The sequence below is a fragment of the Python bivittatus genome, unplaced genomic scaffold (genome assembly GCF_059951505.1).
Source record: "Python bivittatus isolate LINGU-HERP-01145 unplaced genomic scaffold, Pbiv_v1 ctg000020_np1212, whole genome shotgun sequence".
Lineage (NCBI taxonomy): Eukaryota > Metazoa > Chordata > Lepidosauria > Squamata > Pythonidae > Python > Python bivittatus.
The window spans coordinates 123521904-123545854 of NW_028277030.1; the positions used below are offsets into that span (position 1 = coordinate 123521904).

At 38.4% G+C, this 23951-nt stretch overlaps 1 protein-coding gene across 1 annotated transcript; it reads left to right on the plus strand.

Annotated features, from left to right (window-relative positions):
* Nucleotides 1–23717, plus strand: APMAP (adipocyte plasma membrane associated protein). Its single transcript, XM_088149071.1, has 9 exons — nucleotides 1–226; nucleotides 4395–4511; nucleotides 7321–7436; nucleotides 12486–12578; nucleotides 13414–13530; nucleotides 19051–19225; nucleotides 20336–20470; nucleotides 21076–21268; nucleotides 22561–23717. The coding sequence occupies exons 1-9, from the start codon at nucleotides 135–137 to the stop codon at nucleotides 22768–22770; spliced, it is 1248 nt and encodes a 415-aa protein (XP_088005197.1). The 5' UTR covers nucleotides 1–134; the 3' UTR covers nucleotides 22771–23717.
* The last annotated feature ends 234 nt before the right edge of the window (nucleotides 23718–23951 follow it).

Consider the following 23951-nt stretch of genomic DNA (forward strand, 5'->3'; position numbering starts at 1 on the left):
AGGCTGAAGCAGGGGGCGGGGCTTCGTGGTGCGGGCCGGGAAGTGGCGCTCCTCGGCTTTTTCGAGCGAGCCTCGGCTACGGGGTTGGGCAATCGCGGTTAATCTCTGTAACTCGGAGGGCCAGTCATCGCAACATGAATGAAGCTGAAGGTCTGCGGCAGCGTCGGCCCGCCCGGCCGCAAGTGATTACCGAAGAGAACACGGCGCAGGGAACCAAGGATAGCAGGTGCGTGAGGTTTTTGCTTTTCTCCTCTTGGCGTGCCCTCTTTCCGGTGAGGGTAGGAGGCACCTGGGCTTTCGAAGGGGCGAAGGCTTGGAGGGCGTCGTCGTCTCTCCCTCTGCCGCGCTTTGCCAGCAGTAATGCGGGGAGATGGGCGCGGGCCTCCGGAACCGATGGGAGAGCCGGACCGGAGCGAGCGTTCCTTCTTCCTCCGCCCCTCGCGTGGAGAGCGGGTGGGGTGGGGTGGGGTGGCAGGAGCGAGCGAGATGAGCGCTCACCGTTCCGTGCCAGATTCTCACGGGCTTACGTCTCTTGAGGCCTTACTAGTCAGGTCTCTTGGTGTTCAGGAATAATAAATATTCCACGGCTTTTGCTGCTCAGAGCGCCCTAGGAAAAAAGGGGCCTACGCTGAAGTCAAGGGCAGGAACGCCGCTAAAAATAATTGCTCTAAAGATCTAGGGGAAATACAGTAGTGGGTCCCGGGAACGGCTTTTGACGTGACTGGGCTCGATTGAAATCGGTGGGGATTACAATTAAGAGGTCCAGAAGGGTAGGACTGGATTTTTATGAGAAGTGGAATGGGTCACAGGATGGAAATACCTTCTACTTCTCTTTGACTTTGCAGAATACAGTAAATCCCCAGTGTGTGTTATCAATATTCTTAGCAGTTACTTTAGAATGACCTCTACAAAATAAAAAATATACTTAGGATAATATGTCACATGTCATTGTTTTTTTCTCCCAACAGTGTTTACATATTTACATACACATACACAACTGATTAAAAGGATTGTCCTTCTGCTGGGTGGCTGAATGTTTTTCTTCGGTTTTAAGTTAAAATAGCTTAAATATTCATAATTTGTTTTGTTATTCTTTTCCATTCCCTTCACCTTCCTCTATAAAATGTAACAGCACTGATGTTGTTGCTGTGCAAACAAAAAACAATTCTGTGATAAAGGCAATAGAAGTACAGCAATTTAAAATCTGCAACTGGCAAAAGCAATAATTTTTCCATGTAAGATGTATAGTAATTGGCTGCGGATGCATATGTACTTAAAACTTGCCTTTACTAAGACTTTACTAGACCTTGGTAAGGGCTCTGGAGTTAGAGATGGGTTCAGCAATCATATCTAATTCTTTTGAAAAGGAAATATTACAGAAAGAAAGAACGGGTTAACTAGGTAGAAAGAGTGAAAAGTTTAGGAAGCTTAATGTACATATGTCTGGAACTATTTGATAAGAACATTGATCATAAGTTGATTTTAGAAAAAAATCATTTGGTGATTTATATCTGAAATATGACTAAATGTAAATAATTTAGTCCAGCAGAACATTAGTGAAGATTTTCCTTTGAAAATTTGAAAATGTCAAATGCGTTCCTTTGAGAAATATACAGTTTGAATGTTAACATTTAATGCAGTTTGAATGTTAACATTTAATGCTGTTATTGCAGTATCAGGAAAAAAAACTATTTAGTATAAACCTTTTGTTTGTAAAAGGTGACAAACTGTTATCAAGATGGACGACACAATTAAGTTGTAGTTAAAACCTCTAGGTATTCACAATATTGCTTAAAATTGCAATATGGTATTAGACATTTGTAAATTTCTATGCTTTCAAGGGAAGAATGTGATACCCTGTGTACTTTGGTACATATATCAGTATTTTTCTGATCCATTCTTTAGAATTACCTTTAGTTAATATATTTACTACCTTGTCCCTTTCTTAGTCAAGAGGACATGTTACAAAATAATAGCTATTGTGCCAGAATAGAAAAGACCAGACAGGTTTCTTAATAGATAATTGCAGCTGGTGTAATTTGCACTGCAGATATGTATATACTTGAAGAAATGTGTTGCTTTCGTACTTAGAGTAATAAAATACATGGAAGTACTTATATTGATACTTCAGGAGCCAGTTTGTTCTAGCAATAAAGGTGCTGGACCAGAAAGTGGGAGACTGTGAGTCCTAGTCCTCCTTTAGGCACAGACTGGGTGACCTATCACTCTATCTCAACCCATCTCACAAGAGTTACTATGGGAAAGTAGGAGGAGAGAATATTATGTATACCACCTTGAGTTGTACAAAATATAAGTCAAATAAGAGAGGAGGAACAACAAAGGAAGAACACTATAACAGTCTACTATAGCGTATCTTGAGTAAACATGCTCTTGCAAAATTATTGATTTTGTGCCTTGTGTTGTCATTGTTTTTCAGTGATCTGCAAGAAATAGCTTACTAATTGGTATATTTTTTTATGTTGTAAACTTGGAGAGGAGAAGTGAATTAGGGAAGCATTCCCCAGGTTGTGCTCTGAATGAGCTTCTCATAATCCTCAGACAGCATAATCATTCAAAGTGTTGCATTAAAAACTCTCCCCCCCCCCTTTTTCTGTTATTCTTGGGAACTAATGCAGGCATTAAGTGATAACTTCATATGCCAATCTTGGTTGGTTTATGTGGAAATAAAATGGGGGTTATTTACAAGTAAGTATGCATAGAATTTCAGCCATATTTTTTGAGAATGAAATTTTATACGCATCCTGTTCTGACAGTCTTCATCCTGTTTGGGGATTCCATATTGTGAAAGCAATATTTTTAAATGTAAAATCTAATGGATTCAATATACTGTATCCATTTTAACCTAGACCCCAAGTGAGGAAAGCTTAACTGGGAAAGTAGTTTGCTCAAAGTTATCTTTCATAATCCACTCAGAGACAGCCAAGAACCATATATAAACATGCTTCTTAAGAGAAATGCTGAAAACTTTGTAACTTTTCTGTAATACTAGCTAATATTGAAGCTATTGTATCATAAAGCTTGTATCCATCTTCTACACTGATAGAACATTAGAAATGTGGTGCCTGTTCCATGTATATACCTCTGTCTAAACTGAACTTCCTAAATCCGTCTGGTGGGTGTTTGTGAAATAAGATACTCTACTGATTTATAAATGTTGTAACAGAGGTTTTATAAATTGTTTTCATGTTGGGCAGGAATGCTTGCTTGATGAATCCAGGAAGTTTTCACACATGTTATACCTGAAAATGGCAGCTGTCAGTTTTCAGCAACCATGATAGAGTGGTCTCTAAGAGTTGCAAAAAGAGAATTTGAGACACAGGTGTGGTTCTGAGGCCTCAGGTTGTCCATCTTGCATCTTACACATATTTCAACAATATGGTTTAATTGTATTTCAAATTCTTGCAGTTTTATTATCCTTTAACCAGAGTAGGCCTGCATTTTTCTCTGTGAGCTACAAAAACCAACTATACCCCTATACCAAACTAGCTCCCAGGGTATCATTGTAGTACCTCCATGCCTTAGCACTGAAGTTATATATTTAAGAAATTTGTTTTACTTATATGACTAAGGAGGAAAGCTTTCTGACCATACAGTGTCTAGAGGCCCAGAAGATAACGTTTCAAGTAGGATTTGGATATTTCATTTACTTATTTTTCCTTTTACTAATTATTGTTGGTATTTAAAAAGCTTGCTTGAAATCACTGTTGGAACCTTCACCTTGGAAGGGTGAGATTTAAGCTGATTTCATCCACAGAATTTCTGTTTCTCCCACTTATTTATCCTTATGCTCTTTTTAACATCCGTAATGAGGTTTGAATTGAAACAATAAAATATGTAATTTATAAAGCAACCTTTCCCAACCTGATGCTCTCTAAATGGATTACATTTCATCTCCCAGAATTCCTACTCAGCATATTTTGAGATAATTCTTGTGCTCATCTGGAAAAATAAACATGCACAGCTGCAAATTCTAATGCATGTTTGCATAATAGAAATTTACTTGTTGACAAAAAGTTTAATCTTGGCCTGAAATTGGTAGGGTGGTTTATTGAAATGTATTTGAGAGTGCTAGAAAGATGGTTTAAAGAACTGGTAGATTAAACTATTAATGGCTACTACAGCAGTCTTGATGGCTGTTCACTGGTTTTGGAATTACAGAGAGCATAGTTTAAATACTTGATTAGTGAGCAATACTGGAAGAGGGCTATCTTCCTATTATCCGTCTTTTTGAGCATCCTGAGTGCATCTTGTTAGCTACTGAATGACACAAATGACTAGAATAGTTACTGGCCTGATCCACCTGGACTCTTCTTATATTCTGATCTGTTGTTATATATTCATGTTCTAATTTATGGTTTTGTTCGTTTTTGCAGTACTTACAGCAACAGGGTATTTCGTGTAACTTTCATGACTTTAGCTGTGTCATTAATTATTCCGTTATTTGGAGCAATCATGTTTCTGGATTGTCCAATAGACCCTCTGCCCATTAGGTGAGTACATAAGTATGCTTAATATCAGAATTTTGCATGTGGCTTAAACTTTCACTGAGGACCTTGTTATGTTGGCTTTTTAGTTTTATGAGTGCTATAATCAACTGTTTTGAAAAACTGTTGTGCAATTACTTGTGGTTGTGCAGAAATGAAAAGACATTCATTTTGTATCTTTCAAATTAACAGATGAATTTATGGTGCCTTATACTGCTTTTGTTTCCTACTTCTGTGCTCCTAAACATTTCATTTAATAGATACAATATATTTAATTTTAAAAGTTGTAATTTTTCTTAACCATGTTGTTTCAAATCATAGTCCTAATGTGTGCTGTGTGTGGATGAATTTTCTCTGTTGTAATATTTTACTACTGCTGTATTAAAAAATTAGCATGTGATAACTGCACCTGCAGAAAGAATGGAGGGCTCATTACCCATATGGAAAATACTTGTTCTTCATTGTAACTGCTCCCTAAAGTCCCATAGTCTGAAAAGGGGATATGAAACTTAATAGATCAAATAGATCACATCAGAACATACATGCGTAATAACATCATGATGCTATTCTTTTTTGAGGTAAGTAACAAAATGCAGAAAAGGAGTAAGAAATAATAAATCAGATTAAAAACATGAGATGAGAAAAAAACAGAAGAAAATATATCTAAACCTAGTTTAAATTTCCATTCACTCTACATCTCCATACATTTTTATCTTTGCAAACTATCTTTGCTCCTAGCACACCTGTATAGTGCTTCATACATTGTCTTTGTTCTTTAGATTTCTCACCTCTCTCTTATTCAGCTCTATCCAATTACAACTTTCTCGGTTTTCCTATTTCTCTAGACCAATTCATTCTTCATGCATTTAATTTGTAATTCATTCTTAATTTTCTACAAATGACCAAACCATCTCAACATATTTATTTTGTATTGGTCACTTACTTTTGTATTCAGTCCACATTCATCCAGTATCTTGACCCTACCTCATCGTGTTTTACCATATACACTTCTTAAATACTACATTCCTATTCCCATTGCATTCAATTTATGTTTCTTCTGACATATCTAGCCTTCCAGATAACAAAGTGGGAGGAAGCACAGTCTTATATGCAGTCATTTTTGCTTCTTTTAATAAACATCCATTCCTCAGTATAGACCACATATTACACATTATCTTTAGCATTTTAAATTTCATTTTACTACTTCCCCATCCATTTTCTCATCTTTAGTAAATATTTTACCAACATACAGTACATAAATTCATATAGTTCTAGTGTTTTGCTATTTATGTATAATTTGCAATTGTTCTATTTTCACTGCCAAACACAACTACCTTCTTCAGATCTATCTAGCATTCACTGCAGTTGATTCAGGTTCTCAGCCAGCAACACAGGATCCCTAACCCTCATCCTGCCATTTTAAAATAGATATTCATCTCCCCAACCACACATCTCTGATAGGAAGCATTTCCTATACATTTATCCATGAATTCGTTTATCCATTAATACATTAAACCATACAGGAGCCACCTCTCCTTTTCATCTTATTTTCTGCTCAATTTTGAACCATTTGCTAAGCATTCCACTCTACTTCCGTCCTGCACTGCTTGTATTCAGTAGCCATTCTTTAAGCCCATACAAGTAGTCCTTGACTTATGATAGCTATTGAGACCAGAATTTCCATTGCTAAGTGATACAGTCATAAAGGATGACCACATCGCTTAGCAATGGCAATCCCTGCAATCCTGGTTGCTGTCATTAACCAAATCCGACAGTCATTAGGCGAGGCAACTTCCTGCCAGCTTTCCACAGCCCAAGTCAGTGGGGAAGCCGGCAGGAAGTGGCAAGTCCCAGGCCGGCAGGCAGGTAAGTGGCTGCTGCTGGGTGAGGGAGGGAGCAGTGGGGTGGGCAGGGGTGTGAGGAAGGGGTGGGGAGGTGCATGGAGGTGCAAGGGAATGCGTGAGAGGTGCCATGTGGGTCGGGTATGCAAGAAGTGCTGTGCAAGTTGGGGAGGGTGTGTGGGGGATCATCCAACACTCTGAAGCCATCAAAAACCTCACTAATTTTAACACTAATCAAGCATGCTAATACCTCCAAACCTTCCCCTTCAAGAATAAACATTTGAGCATGTTGCAAATCTCTCAATACATTGACTGTAAACAAAAACAAGTTAAAGAAATACCTCTGTTAAAGGTCCAGTTTTCGGATGGGCATGATTTGCTAGATTCCAAACTAGTTTCATTTGAGTCCTGTTTGGTTGTAGATATAAAATGCTATGTGAAATCTGGATTTTTTAGATTATTTGAAAAGAGTAAAGTGCTTATCAAACAGCATTTACTTTGGATGGTTTATGTTTGTTCCTAATTGGGAGCTGTGGCGGAGTTTGATAAAAGTTTTTGATAGTGATGCATGCTAATTATGAAGATAAGTTCCATACACACAGACCTGGATGTGTCTTAATATATATTAAGACTAGAAAATATGCCACATGTGTAAAATTCTTTATGCTTCTGTTAACTGGAACAGACCTCATTCTCCAGGGTTGATATGTAATCAACCAGTAGTTCAGTTACTAACAGCTAAGGAGCCTCCTGTAGAGATTTGCTTCAAATTGTTAGCTCACTTAATTGGCCTGATCTTTAAGCTGATGGAAACTATTGCCAAATATGAAATTAATAGCTGCATAAGTTGCTTTGGGTAAATTGAACTATGCTGTTTTGAAAAATGTCTGATACATCCAAGTTACTTGGTAAATTGAAACATTATTTTATATTAATCTATTCTGTATGCTGATGAAAACCTTCCTTCTTGACAGCTTCAAAGAACCTCCTCTTCTTACTGGTGCTTTAGAGCCAAACGTTAAGCTACAACAAGCAGAAAGACTATTTGAAAACCAGCTTGTTGGACCAGAATCTATTGCAAATATTGGTGGTAAGCATAGATGGTTGATGGGGATTTCTAATATCTGCTTAATAGTTTACATTATTTTGTTTCCCAGAATTAACTTCTGGATGCTAAACTATAAAAAAATTCTGAATTTGCCATGCACGCTTGAATCTTAAGTGACGTATAAGATAATTTGTGCCTAATAAAGTTTTATGCTGATATAATTTTACTATATCACACAAACTAGCAAAAATTGTATACATATATTTGTGATTAAATGTGATATGTTACAGAAAAGAAAAACAAGGCCTTCATTGTTTATATGCAAAGAGTTTATCAGCCTTCATAGATTACAAATACTGAGGATATAGCCAAGAGAAATGTTTGCATCTCTATTTAAAATCATGTTAATTTGTTAAATTTGAATTTCAGCCCAGAATCTGGCAGTAGTAGGATAAGCCCAAACCATGTGAATTAATATTTGACCTCTTGAATTATATTTCTAAAAATCAAATATTGGAAATGCAATTAAATATTATTTTTGTATTTATTACATTTATATATTACCCAAATCCCAAAACTCTTATAAAGGCTTTCTTACTAAAGGACACAACTGAGGGAACCAATATATATGGAACAAGTTTCTGTTGAATTAACCTAATTATTAGTCAAAAGAGACTACATTCATTTTTTAAAGCAACCTTCTACTGGTTTACCATAACAGAACATTCAAGCTCTATTCCAAAGGGTTGCAAAAATAATTGATACTAATTCATAAAATGAGTGTTAATTATTTTTCACATCAGTTTTTCTTATAATGTGGAATGTTAAGGGGCTTACATAGATAAATCTTACCTAAGCTTTAAAAAAATAGGAATTGCTCTTTTACAAGAGACTAATATTGTCCATAATTTAAGGAGTTCTTGTAGAAAGCTTGGGTGGGAGAGGTATATATGTAAGTAGTTTTAAATTGTTAAATTGGAGAACATTTAGCATTATTGAATCTATATGATTTAGCATAGACCCCTCCAGAAGAAATACATAATTATTTTGGGCATTTGTACACCAGGTCAGTGAATTGTATAACTGGAGAGATGAACAAACCCGTGGATCCCTTTCCAAATTTTAACACCCTCATATATAAATTATGCTCTCAAATATGCAATATTTTGCAGGATTATATGTACAGATTTAATTTAGTGATAATTCAGCATTTTAAAAATTTTCCCACCATGAATATGCCTTCTTTTCTACTTTATGCATTGTAAATTACAACCTTACAAGAGATTAATATAAATACTTCTTGTAAATAATTCCTGAATGTATTGCTATTGAATGATAAAGATGTTATTAAACAAATAGAATAAATATGATAGCATTTTTTCATACAAACAGGAACTGAACATCAACTCTAGGGCCAGATCCTCATTTTCTGCTTGCCTGTTTGCCAGTACAGGCTACCCACTGTTTCTTGAGTGCAGGATCAGCCAATGCCATCCTCCATCTACTCCCAACCTACTGCAAATGCACTCCTTGCTCATGTTTGGAAGTTCTGCTTCAAAAATAACACTTTCTATCCTAAGTGCTTGTGAGCAGTTAGTCTGCCTTTGCAATCTAGAGACATCCCCAGATCCACTTGGCTACAATACCTGACATACCCCTTTCCCTCCAATGGTTAGTCACTGCCCTATTAGCCCACTTCATCCTGGGCTGCTGTGTTCTCAACTGGCCAGCAACATCCTTTTTTCCCCTTCCATTTGATCTATAAAGTCCATGAAATCCAGTAAAGTGTTCCAGCCACCATATTTTCTCCACCTTTTTTGTCAGTACACTTCCATTGCATCCTTTCATCTCGGGGCCCTTTTGGTTTTTCCCCAAGCTGGATGAAGCATACTGTACTGGAATGCTATAATATTTGAAGCAATTCTGCTTTGCTTCTATGAAGCTGAACCATTCGTTCCTCATTGCCACAAAGTTTCTGTAGACCCACAGTAGGACAAGGAAACCAAAGAACAACTTGTTCTCTTTGGTTGATCACTGTAGCATCAAAGTAATGACTGTGCAATAAAGGCAGGGGGAAGGATCTGCACAGGTGTCAAAGGAGAGAATGTGGGAAGGAAGTGTGAAGACTTCCATGTCTGCAAACTTGGGAAAGCCAAGAAAAAGAAGGAGGACTAGTGAAGAGGGAACTGTTCTTTAAAAAAGGCAGGCAGTTATAGATCTGCCCCTTCTATGAGATCTGCCTTCCATGCATGAATGGGAAAGGCAAAAAGCAGGGCAATGAGGGTCTCTGGTGGCCATAGTCCAAACTGAGCACTAACCTGGCTCCATTGCCAAACCACTGCAATCTGGATGGGAATTTTTAAAGACAGCCTCAGGAAGCAGCATGGCAACCAAGCAGCTTAGACTGCTGTGCAGAATTGCTTTAAGTTTAGATATTGCATAAATAATTATTCAAGGCTGCATTATGTCCTGTTTTTAAAAAGCAGCAGCAGTTAAGTGTAATTCTTGGGTGGGAGTTAAAGTAATTGTTAATCCTTTGTGCATCCTGTCAGTCTCCTCAGCAATACAGGTGTGAGGGGAAAATTATTAGTAGCCTTTTTATATGTTTTAATGTAAGTTTTGAGGGCATTTAATAAGGCCAAAATAACTGAAATATGACCTGTGGGGGCATTTACGGGGAATAAGAGGAACTTACAAAGTGAAGGAAATTACAAATTTGTTGATGAGAAAAGAAGTACCAGGGAGAGGGCACCGACACGTGTCAACATCTGTTCTGGGAATGATCTGATCGTCATCATGTGGTTTGTGGTTTAACGGAATAAAAAGGATAGCAACCAGGTAAATGGCACCTCTTGAACGAGCTGTCAGTTTGACGGCTCGGGCAAGCAGGTCGGCATTGCAATGTGTAAGTACCTTGTATGTTGTGATTGCATTTTATTTTTATGCTGAATTTTATTTTCAATAAAGTTTTAGTAGAACTTAGAACTTTGAAGTGACTTGTTTTATGGTGTGTCTGCCTCCCGTGTTTAACGTGGTTTTTTCCCTGACACAGGTTTCTGATTTCTGCTAATTATGAACCCAATAAGCTTCATGCTTCTAAAACTGAATTTTGACTACAATATGCCAGAAAAAGTTACTGAAAGGGTGGGAAACTTAGTGATCTTTTGGCTTTTAGATTTAAATTAATCAAGCCTCATAGTAGCGTGCATTTTATTATGATATACACAGAAATGTATATATAGATTCTAAATCTATCATTTTTTAAAATTCATCTTAAATTGTGTTCTAAATTCTCAGCAAATTAAAGTAGCGTTTTTTGTTTTTTTTTACAAAATGTAAAACTCCTATAGATATCAATAAACTAATTTCACCTATTTTCCTGGAAAAGTCCAGGAAAGTAAGCAGAGGACTTTTGCTTCAAGAATCTGTTTATTTCTAAGGAACAGGTAAAGACATTTAGCCAGAAAACTGTATTAGATATTTGTCCTTTTTCATCTTGTAATCTGTCTGGAACATTGCATGTTCTCTTACATATTTTCTTCTTAAAGTAATAAACCTTCTGTTTCTCTGTTCTTGAATAAAGAGCTGAACGTCCTAATCCCATGTCTTCCCACTACAAGGTGAAGAGGCTGCAATATAGACATTTTCCTTCTAGTTTTACCTTGCCAGAAGGCAGCCCAGGTGGTGAAAACCCTACCTGTTTCATGCACTGTGGTTGTGGGGAGGGGGATGCCAGGTGAGGCAGTCCTTGGAAGAAAAGCAGTGGCAGTGGAAACTACTAAGCTGCTACTCCAGGATAACAGATGATGCCAGGAGAAACCAGGGGAGTTATCAGAAGAGAAGGTTTGATACCTCTAGCATGCCACCCTCCACTGCAGGATGATTTGGTTATTTGAAAAAGGGTTAAAAGAAGTAGATATGGTTAGCTTAGAAAAGAGAAAATTAAGAAAGAGTAATTGTCGTTGTCTTTTAGAGTATAACAACATGTGTTATGCTGTTTTGTGGGAAGCTAGCAATTTCTCAATAGTCTTCCCAGCAATTTCAATAGAGCTAAGACAGTTATTTTTAGAAATCTGTGACAATAGCCATCAAAGTGACAAGGTATAATCATCTGATAAAATTAAAGATGCTCATGCTTTGGTCCAAACAGGCTATTTGAGACTTGCTGTTCCATGTATGAAACATTTTGCATATACTGCTATAAAGTTTTTATGTCTTTATATGTGAATTTGTTCCTTGATTATCATCTCTATGTGGGGCAGTCTTTGGTAACAACCCAAAAGTTGCAGCTGATACAAAATGTAGTGGCAAGACACAGTATATGTGGATGTTTTACTGTTGATTATTATTGTAAACTGCCGTGAGTCTCTAGTTGATTAGGTAGTATATAAATAGAAGAAGGATATCAATAAATCCTGTCAGTGTAGACTGCCATTGATTTTGAAGTTACTGCAATAGGTTTCCAGCCCAATTCATAGTGCTGTTAAAGGTCATAAAGCCCTTAATAGTATCAGGCAGCACCTTGCCAAAATTGAATGTGCCCATTCCTTATAGATATCTAGGGAGGTTCTGTTAAAGGTCTACCCTTCTTGGGAGGTATGTGGGGTGTGGACCAAGTGACAGGCCTTCTTAGTAGCAGCCCTGACTCAGTATGTTTCCCCTGGAAGCATGGGAAGCCTGAACCCTCCTTCCTTTCTGGAAGCAAGTTGTACTGGAACTGTTCCAGTGAACTTTGGCCCTTGGTGTTCAGGCAACCATCATTGATTATTTATTGTTCCTTATATTGTTGTTTTAATGTTAATTTATTTGGAATTGTTGCTTTCCACCCAGAGTCTATGAACAGGATGGCCTAAAATAAATAAATAAATAAAGTTTATTGCTGATGGAGGCAGATGCATTTCAGTGATGGTCCAAGTTAACTCTGATTTTAAAACATCTAATACAGACATCATGGAAGACAAACTTTAGTTTTGCTCTTTGAAGGTTTTGTGACATATCTGTGTGTAGAAAGCATTTTTGATATTCTGAAGTCTTACATAAGCCTTGTGAGTCAAAACACATACGTAGCTCATGTCAGCGCTTGTCTCATAGATGTGCTGTTTACTGGTACTGCTGATGGGAAAATTCTGAAGATTGAAAATGGGGAAATTCGCACTTTAGCTCGACTTGGCCATGGTCCTTGTGGTAAGCAAACACTGTTATTTTGTTGTTGCTTTTGTACTATGATTTGACTTGTGTAGAAAACCATTTCAGTCTTGCATATCTTCCCTTGAACGCTCTTAAATATATGAAAATTTATTTCATGATATGCAATTCGTGCCTTTTGGAATAGTACTTTTGGGTGTGTGGCTGTAGAAGACGTGAGGACATTTGGTTAATAAAGTCCTTTTAAAGTGAATAAAAGCAAGGTAGTACTGTTCCTATGGAATAAAATTTTGATCATATTTCTGGTTAAGTTCATTAAGTACTGTGCTAATGGTATAACCCTATACCATTATCCATTATTATGTGTTTAGCTTCATTTAACATGTGAAAAACAATTTAAAAAGCACCAATTATAAATGCACATCAGAATCTAGTACAAGATGAAATCAGATGTATTGACTATAAACGTCTGTCTACCTTACGTTAGAGTAAATCTATTAGTATATATACAGGGATGGGCAGTGAATGGTTCTCCAGGTGTTACTGAACTCCAGTTCCCTTCAGACTTAACCAACTTGGTCAGCAAAGAGAGATTATAAGAGTTGCATTCCAGAATCTGGAAGGCCATGTATTGCCCATCCCTTCAAATCTCATAAGATCCAATGTTGTTTTTAATCACATCATAATATGAATTTTATAAATATTTAATAATGTGGAGGAAAAGGATATAAATCGAAGCAGAGGTGTTTTTGAATGTTCAAAGATTTTATCTTTCATTGTTCAGATTCAAGATTATTAATATTCTTTTTTGGAAGCACAATAGAAAGCTTTGTTTAGAAGCTGCATACTTTAAATCTATTTGTGTTTCTGAAAGGTACAAGAGAAGATGAGCCTACATGTGGGAGACCACTTGGAATCCATGTTGGACCAAACAATACACTTTTTGTTGTAGATGCCTATTATGGGCTGTTTGAAATAAATCCTATCTCAGGCAAGTGCATCTCTTTTCCTTTCTCTTTCTCTCTCTCTCACACACACACATTGCACTAACCCATCGTTGTTCCATCAGTGTTGTTAATTTTAAGAGTTTCAATATAGGCTCTTCTTATGCATATGGTTTTAATTATGGTTTGAATGGTAAGCCATAAACCATGATATGCAAGTGACACCTATTTTGAATTCTGCCTAGGAAGCTGTTAATTGTTTTGAATCCTTAATATTAAAGAAATTCAGGGTAGATATAACTGTAACATTCACGCAGTTACAGCGGGCCTCCCACGAGTGAGGGGAAAGAAGACACCAAACTGATTCTCCTTCGAGGGGGGTGAGAGCGCCCAGACCGAAGTCTGGAAACCTCTTTTATTGAGTACATCAGAGGGCTGGGTTAGTACATCAAAGGGCTGGGTTAAGCATATATACGTCACACTACCTAATACAAGCCCATAACCATATATGATAATACATGAAACACAAGGGATCATGTGCTTCGATTGAGCACGTGACAAGCTGCGGGGGCTTGCCTCCTGAAATTTGAGGCTTTTCCCCAGGTTGTTGCTGGTACTTTCCATGCTAGCTTCCTTGTTAGTGTACGACTGATTTTACTAGTCTGCATTAACAGAAATGCCTAGCATGTGATGGGGTGTTATAATGCAACATCTCCTCTGTTTTTATTGTTTTAAAGAGCAGCTTCCTCCTCATCACTGATAAAGGTGAGTTGAGGTTTGCAAAAAAGCTGTTCAGGTGCCACTGGTTCCGTGGTTGGGAGAGGCAGGTATTTATGAGTGCAGACCATGTTGACCTGTGCTTCCATGGTACCCAGTCTATCCTGAAAAAACCTTATAAGCCTATTAAGGACACAAGGACCAACTGTACATGCTATAATCACAGTCCAGCGAGAGTGCTAACCAAGGTTGTGAGCCACGGGGAGAGATTAAACCATCCCTCAAACCATCCTTGTCGGACTTCACGCTCTCGCCTGCGGGCATTCAGGCCCTCTCTCAGTTTGGTCATGGATTCTCGAACAATTCCAGAATGGTCAGCATAGAAGCAGCACTCTTACTTCAAGGCCACACACACACACTTACCCACGTCCTTCCCAGCCAGGCTGCCAGGCACTAGCTAGAGGGATGGAAGCCACCAAGTCTGACCTATTCCTCCCCTTGGCATCGAGTTAAACAGGAGATGCCACAAAATGGGGTTCACTCATCACCCACTCAGAGCATTACAGGTTTTTTTTTTTTTTTTTTTTTTAGGTATTCTTGCCAATAGGTTTGCTGTCCAGTTGACATGGAAATACAATATTTCCAGAAAACAATTTTAACACATTAAAAGATTGAAGAAATTAATATAAAAACAAATAATACAAACAACAAGGTCTGAACAATTTTCCTTCCCCAAGATCCAAAGTCTGGTAACCAAGATGTGAGCCATGACCAGCTCCATCCCTCTGGATCTTGGGAAATGTGAGAGGCTAGAATTTTTAAGCTTGGCTAGTTTTGTCTCAATGTAAGACTTCTGATGAATAGCAAATGTAGTTTGATCAAGACACAGCTGGGTGACCCCAATCAACACATTAACAAAAAATGTTGATGGAATCACACCTCACAACACAAACATCAGAGGCTTTATAGACATTTAAATCTATAATCAGATAATACATCCCCTCATACAAGGGATTTTTGGGACGGTCTGAACAAGTGAAAGGTGGTTCTTAGGAAGGTGAACTTAAATGTAACTTTTTCTTCTGGTTACCAAGGGAATGGCATACAAGATTTTTCTTATCTCTCTCTGGAATGCAGGGTCTCACAACTGTTGCGAAAAGCTTGATACAACATTGAGCTTGTACTCGGCTAATTGCTTATTAGAAGACAATCGGGCATTCAGCAAAGAGATAAGGGGGAGGAAGAAACCAGTGCTCTTTACAAAGCAAAAGCAAGTTAACCCTTTAGAAATAAAATAGAGTGCACTGTTACAGGTATGGTTATACATTATGTGAAGCATATATAAAATATATAAAATTGTGTATATATAGAGTATAAAATTGTGTATCAAAATAATGCCCTACAAGGTTAAAACAACAAAAACATTGAAAGGATTTGCAGCCTTGTCCTGCTCTTAGTCAATAGCTACACGGTTTTGGAGGACTAATATCAGTCACTTCTTCATTGGTTACACCTGAAAGATTCAGGGTCATTCTCCTCTAGTTTGTCCATGGTTCAGGTTCTGGAGAAGATCCAAAGTGAAAAAACATTCCCTCCCACAAGTCATTAGTGAAATTATTTAAAACAGTAACATCTCTTAATGTCTCTAGGCTGGAGGGTATTCCAAAGAAACAGGTAGATGTGATTCCTCCCACTGCCAAAAGTCACCCTACGCAAAAGCTGAGCTGTTCATAGCTGTTTGTGCCAGTTCTACAAAAAAATTGTTGTTAGAACTGTGCTGCAGAGCTTCTAGGCATTGTCCCAGCAGGAGAATTTGGATGTACTGTAGATCTTCATGCTTGGATCCTGTGGATAAAATCAAAAGGGTGGGGGGACAAAAACAAACAAACAAACAAAAAGCAAAGGAAAACAAAGAAAGGGGGGGAACAAAAACAAACAAACAAAAAAGGAATAGAAAAGAAAAATAACCTAGCCTATTTACACAAGTTACACAGGCTTAACTTGGGAACGGTGCCACCATCTGTTTGTGTCCAGGTACACTAGATGGGGTGAAATTACATCAAGGACTGTATGTGGTCCCTTCCATCGTGGTCCCAGGGCTCCTCCTGGTTTTCCTTTTTTCACCATAACTTGATCCCCTGGTTTAATGTAATTGTGGATTCTTTGGAAACAGCATCAGTTTGTTCTAAGACTTTAGCTATATCTGTTCTTAGTTCTGCTAGGTTTTTTAAGCCATTCGGGATTCCAATTCACATATCCTCCCCTTCCAGCTTCAGTTCCTGCTGGAGCAGAAAAAAAACTGCTCTTTCTCCTTAACTTTCCCTACATCTTCCTCTTCTGATCCATGCTTTCCTCCCTGACTTCTCTATAACTGCTTCACCCGCTCCTACAAGCTTCTAGTAGGAGCCCCATCCCATCTCTCCATGTTTTCTTTCAGCTTTCGCCACACTTGCACACGCTCCTCTCCATACCCTACTCTCTGCCCCTGATTACTCCACAAATTCCTATTCCTGCTGTCTCCCCCACTTCTTTTCCACCTATCTCTTATTATTCGCACCTCCCCCACAGTCTTTACTTTACTTTCCTCTCCAACATTTCCAACAGCTTTCCTTGCTTCTCGCAGATCTGTTTCCAAAGTGGCCAAGTCTAATGGGTATGTTACAGACGCTGCTCCCAGGTTCAGCCTATGGTCACTCACACACACACTCACAGCCTGTTGAGGCACGCGGATCTTGTCAGCCCCCTTTGCTTTCTACCTGGATTTCCAGATAGGTGCGGCTGGAGCAGACAGACACACAGCCCTGGTCAACAGCGTGGAAATAATTGGGGAAACACACAAATCACTTCCAACCGAGCACTGAGGCACGAGAGGTTCTTTGTAATACACAGAGACCCAGACAATCAGCATTTGCATTTTCATAGGCTAGTTTTAATAACAATTCATTACGAGCGTCCTCATTATCAATCTGACGCTCAATGGCTAATTGGAGACGGCTAAGAAATTCAGAATAATTTTCAATAGATCCCTGCATGATTTTTGAAACGGATTGTGTGGGGGTGGCTGAGGAATCATCAACTTTCCACAATGCAGATACAGCTGCTTGTGAAACCAAGGGAAATGAAGCCCTTGGAGAGTTGATTTGAGCGGCAGCAGTTGTAAAAATTCCTTGTCCCAGCAAGTGATCATTGGTTACATTTGCAGAGAAACCATCCTGCACAATAAGGGCAATTTGTTTTTGATATTCTGACCACCACACAACATACTGAGCAGGAGTTAAAATCATATTACACAGCATTTGCCAATCAAAAATCATCATGTCAGAAGAATTTGCAAGTGTTAGAAACAAGCCCATAGAATAGCGAGATTGTAAGCCATAAGTAGTTACAGCAGTTTTAATATCCTTTACAACTTAATAAGACAAAGGAGCAAACACTTGGGTAGGAGGGTTATTGGGGTTGTTGGGATCGGGAATATATGAGACAGGGAAGGCAGCACAAGATTGCATATCCTCCAAATCTAATTCCCCTCTAGCACGAGCCTCTATCATGGCGTGTACTAGGGGTCCGGCAGTTGGAGTTGCCGGAGGAGGGAAAAGTTCCTCATCCCTTTCCTTTGTTGTTAGAGGGAGGGGGGGGGCGATGGCAAATGGCCCTAAATTCCTCATCCCTTTCCTTTTGATGTTAGAGGGAGAGGGGGGGCCGATGGTGAATGGCCCTCGTAAAGAGAAGGCGCTGTGATTTCAGCAGCAGCCATCCTCGGCTCCTCATCGTAAACTTCCAGAGCTTCTAAAAGAATACGGCAGGAGACAATAATTTGCTGTGGAGCTTTTGGTGGCTCATCTAAATACTTCAAAATCTTTCTCCACAATGTGGCTTTTGTTGACCCGGTCTCAGGATAGACCGGACATTTGAGCCAGACATATTTTAGCAGTTCAGCTAGCCTTTTTTTCTTAATTGGAGGCAATGGGGTGCCTCGATTAGAAAGAATAATGTTAGAGGCCTTGAGAAGGTTTCCAAGTTCGTGGAGGTGCACAATCTGAGACTTGGACAACCCACCTCCCATACTTACGAGGGGGCCGGCAGGCGGCTGGGATGCGTTGAGCCCGTTCTCGGGCGTAAGCACCGGAGGTCTCAGGCGGAGGGAGAAGGGGCCTTGAGAAGGTTTCCAAGTTCGTGGAGGTACGCAACCTGGGGCTTGGACAACCCGCCTCTGATACCTACGAGAGAGCCGGCAGGCGGCTGGGACGCATCGAGCCCTTTCCCGGGCGTGAGTATCGGAGGTCTCAGGCGGAGGGCGACGGACGATTACCCAGTTATTGGGGATCACGTCGGGGTCACCAGTTGTAACATTCACGCAGTTACAGCGGGCCTCCCACGAGTGAGGGGAAAGAAGACACCAAACTGATTCTCCTTCGAGGGGGGTGAGAGCGCCCAGACCGAAGTCTGGAAACCTCTTTTATTGAGTACATCAGAGGGCTGGGTTAGTACATCAAAGGGCTGGGTTAAGCATATATACGTCACACTACCTAATACAAGCCCATAACCATATATGATAATACATGAAACACAAGGGATCATGTGCTTCGATTGAGCACGTGACAAGCTGCGGGGGCTTGCCTCCTGAAATTTGAGGCTTTTCCCCAGGTTGTTGCTGGTACTTTCCATGCTAGCTTCCTTGTTAGTGTACGACTGATTTTACTAGTCTGCATTAACAGAAATGCCTAGCATGTGATGGGGTGTTATAATGCAACATATAACTAGAAATGATACACTCATAATTGCAGAGTTACAACCCATACAAATATAAGAGAGAAAAGAGTTAAAAGAAACATTTGTTTTTCTGTGACCAGGTGAAGTCAAGCCACTGGTGTCTTCAAAGATTCCTGTTGAAGGGAAGAACATATCTTTTGTGAACGATCTTACAATGACTCGGGATGGAAGGAAAATCTATTTTACAGATTCTAGTAGTAAATGGCAGAGAAAAGATTATTGCTTATTAATCATGGAGGCGTCAGATGATGGACGGTAAATGTGCTAGCCTGAGTTGTAAATTACAATTGCCAAAGCAAAATGGTGATCAAGCAGTATGGTATTATTACATGGAGAATAATTTTCTGGGGCTGATGGGTGTGGTGTTTCTAGAAACAAGTGTTTGTTCTTGGTGTGATTATTCTTAAAATATTTACTTAAAATAGTCAAGTAACATTTATACTTAAAATTGCACTGGCTTAATAATCTGTTGACATTCTTGATTGAGGTATCTTTCCTTATTCCTTCTTCCTTGACACGGAAAGTCTGTATTCTTTTCTATTCTCTGCATAAAGTTGCTTTCCTAAAAGAATAGTATGATGGGAATGTACGGGTGCTCAGTAGTAGTGTGGTGGAGAAAAATGCCACTGGCCCTGTTATAACCTTAAATACCACTTTGTTTCCTGGTACAAGTCAAAGTGTTGGGGATAAATGTAATGTTCAGGATACCTCAGAGACCACTGTATTCCACATTAACCTGTGTGTGCCTTAAAATCTAATGGATTGGCTGAGGCATATTTGGTTTGGCCAAGTTAAAAGGCCTTCTCTATGTAACTAGGTTCTGAAGCTCCCTAGCTTGAGAGGCCAGTTGTTCCATCAATGTTGTTTTAATTTTAACAATTTCAACTATAGGCTGTTCTTATGCATATGGGTAATTCATATGCTTAGAAAGGATTGAGAGGGGATTATTAATACAATTACAGGTAGTCCTCGACTTATGACCACAATTGGGACCGGAACGTCTGTTGCTAAGTGATGCAGTCATTGAATCGCACCCAATTTTACGAACTTTTTGCCATGGTCATTGTGAATCACCATGGTCGTTAAGCAATTCACAGTCATTAAGTGAGTCCGGCTTCCCCCATTGACTTTGCTTGTTGGAAGCCCCCTGGGAAGGTTGCAAGTGGTGAGCATGTGACCCTGGGACACTGCAACTATCATAAATACATGATGGTTGCCAAGTGCCCGAATTTTGATCAAGTGACTTGTGGTGAGGACCAGTTGTAAGTAACTTTTTTCAGCGCCATCGTAACTTTGAACAATCGTTAAATGGTTGTAAGTGAAGGACTATCTGTAGTAATATTTGTGTAATTGTTCTGTCTTTAGCTTACTTGAATATGACACGGTGACAAAGGAAGTCAGAGTCTTAATGGGAGGACTCAGATTTCCAAATGGAGTCCAGATCTCTCCTGCTGAAGACTTTGTGTTGGTGGCTGAAACAACTATGGCAAGAATACGAAGGTAGGTGAGACACTTGTGAGGATGCTGTATAGGTCCAGCTATTTTTTAAAAATGGACTAAATAGGAAAATGAGTAGAAACTTTGCCTCCTGCTTGATTGATTTATATATCAAATTTGTCACTGCCCATCTCATTAAAAAATCACTCTGGGCAGTTTACAGGGAAGCTACAACCAATTAAAAATACAATATAAAATTGCCTTGAATAAATAAATAAAAATAGTCCAAGAATTGATGTCAATTGGCGAGTAGCTTGGGTAGCGTCATCAGGGTGATACTGATATTTATTTATTATCCTTGCTAAGCAAGGAGGATTTTTTACTAAGTCACTGTGTTCTATAATTTCTGAAGAATGTTACTGGCTAACTGGGATGCTCTATAGGTTTTGTGGTGCTTTATTTGTTTTTTAGTAAGCAGTAAACTTTATCCTGCCCTTTGTATTTGCTCTGGATTGCTATTGTTTTAATGCATTCTGTTGCTCATGATACTGTTTTATAGTTCTAACCACATTCTGATCATTAGATTAGAAGGTTAGAAACATAGCGTAAAATATTAATAGAGTCTTTGTTTCATACAGCTAGTCTGTAAAATTTTATGCATTTTTCAGGTATTACGTATCTGGACTAATGAAAGGTGGAGAGGACATGTTTGTTGAAAATATGCCAGGTTTTCCAGACAACATCCGTTTAAGCAGCTCTGGAGGTTATTGGGTAGCTATGTCAGCTATTAGAACCAATCCTGGATTTTCTATGTTGGATTTCTTATCTGAAAAACCATGGATTAAAAGAATCATATTTAAGGTAAGAAAAAACAGTAACTATTTTTTTGTATTCATATACTAGACTGAACTCAACATTCTCTAAAGGAAATTCTTTTGAGTAGGTTCCCTTGTAAGGAATTTATTGCTTCTCCCTGTCCTCTTCCAGGCCCAGCCATTGCAACTTTTAAAAATATGCTTTGTTTAATAATACAGAACAAGAGGAAAAGAATAAAACAATAACAAAGGGGAAATAAAAGGAATGCAACAATCATTGTAATAGTTGTTATTGTTGCAGTCAATGCAAGCACAATGAAAAGTTATTCCTTAACTGGATTCCTTATTTTTGGAACCGGTGTACACACAAAAAAGGCTTATACGAGTTTACACTGTGAATTTCAAGATGAATCCCAAATGAAAATCATAGTACCAGATACTCCATTTCTGTCAGTAGTGGCAAGTGATTGGTTTACATGGCACCTTGTTTGGCCATCCTTAAAGATGGCAGCTAGAAGGAGGCCTGGCAAACAGATATTTTCAGTCTCTAGTTCAGTAGATGTTTCTGTTGCTTTTATTGCCATTCTGCATGTATGGTGTTAATTAAAAGGTTGATGAGAGTAATGCATAATCTAAGTCCTCTCTTCAGTCTTTTTGCAGACCAGGCAATCTGTTTCTGAGTCCTCTCCAGTCCAGTAGCTGTTCTTCCTGCCAGTAGTCCTGTGGCTGTTGTTCGATACTGATTCATATACATCTTATAGCTCATTTGTTATATATATGCATTTACAGGACTTCTGGTCAGATATGAAGGCTTTCTGCAAAAATCATGTAGGTTGGAACAGAGCAAAAAGAATTTCCTACTTAAAGTTATGATATATAAAACGTTCTTTCTGTGTACCATACAGTCAGTGATTTTGATGTGTGAGATACTTTTGTTGTAAATTGCTTTTTTTCATATTTCTACTATAGCTATTCAAAAAGTTAGACAATTACAGATGGTAGTTATAGAAGTTGTAGTCAATATTGTGTAATATCTTATGGTATTCTCCAATGATGCATTTGATAATGGCATAAATATAAATCTAATGCAAAACCCCCCAACTATTTGTATTGAACTTTTTTCCGACCAAGTCCATTTCAGTACGGCACCCACTGATTAACAGGAACAATCATTATTATCAATTAGATTCCAGAGTGCTTAACTTTGTCTGGCATCGTGCATATTCAAGTATTTAAAACATGTATTAATGAAACGGTAGTAATTGATTCAATAATCTCAAGTGTTTGTAATGTTGATGATTAAAAGAGAACTATCTATAACATGTGTTTGTGTTGCAGCTGCTCAGTCCAGAAACTGTGATAAAATTTGTGCCCAAGTACAGCCTTGTTGTAGAATTAAGTGATACTGGATCCTACAGAAGAAGCTTCCATGATCCAAATGGAATGGTGGCAACATACATAAGCGAAGCACATGAATATAATGGACATCTCTATTTGGGGTCTTTCCGATCCCCTTTTATTTGTAGATTGGACCTTAAGGATGTCTAATTCTGAGTTGAAAGCAGTACAGCTGTTGCCTTGAATTACTCTAGAATGACAAAGGATGAGTCACACATTTTGGACAAGAAAGAAGAATGGAAGCACAGTCAGTCATGAGCACTGTAACACTGTTTAACTAGCAGGATGCAGAATTAGTCCTCTTCTTACTTAGGCATGCCGTACCATAAAACCTGTGAATTACCTTGTTTAAATTCCCTTTCAAAATGGTGGGCTGTGTAGAAGTTTTTGGTGCACTGTACCCTCTCTATAGCACCTTTATTACCTTTCCATAAGGTAAATAAAATACAGAATTACCTCATGAAACAATATTTGTTGCATTTAATATTTTTAGAAATGATATTCAAATTCATTATATGTATGTGGTCAGCTTTTCAAAGTTCAAAATTTTGTCCTGTAAATACATCATTGCTCTGAGGTTGCTAATCTTAAATGATACAGTGCAGTGAATTTATTTCCAATTTGGATCTCTCTTTATAAGCATGTTTTAATGCATGCATATTATAATGGCAATGCATTTATAGTTGTATTAATAAACTGAACATGACTGCAGCTATAATTCCATTTCCAGTCAATGCTATTTTCTGCATGAATAATTTTAAAGACGTGGAATTACTTCTATGGGATTCTTTAAATCTGAGGCTAATGTAACTAACTTAGGAAAAGCTGGTTCCACTGTCCTATTATGCCTCTACTTAATCATTGACACAAGTCCTTCAGGCATAGGAATGTTTTAATATGGTGGAGGGGCTGTATTAAAAAAGTCAGGATGGCGGCCATAACCATACAATTAAAGCTCTACTGCTTTATGTGCATTGCGATGCATATTAAAAATTGATGAGGCTTTGGTCACATGGATGTGGTGGTTTTTTTTTTTTTTACCTGCCCCCTGCAGTAACCTATTTAATATCCTTAGCTTTTAAATGAGGGGTGGCCTTCAGTGCTGCTGAACTATAACTCTCAGCCAGCAGACATGGTGGTGGGGGTTGTTGAAAATTGCAGTCCAGTGACATGTAGAAGACCATCATTTTTCCATCTTGCATTAAATTTTCATACTATTTCACTGGCACAGTGTTATTAATTTCCACAGAAGCCTTTATGTCTATCAGCTGATCAAAACTTCATTAATTTAATATTAAATATGAGGTTGAATCAAAAGTCTGTTAATTATG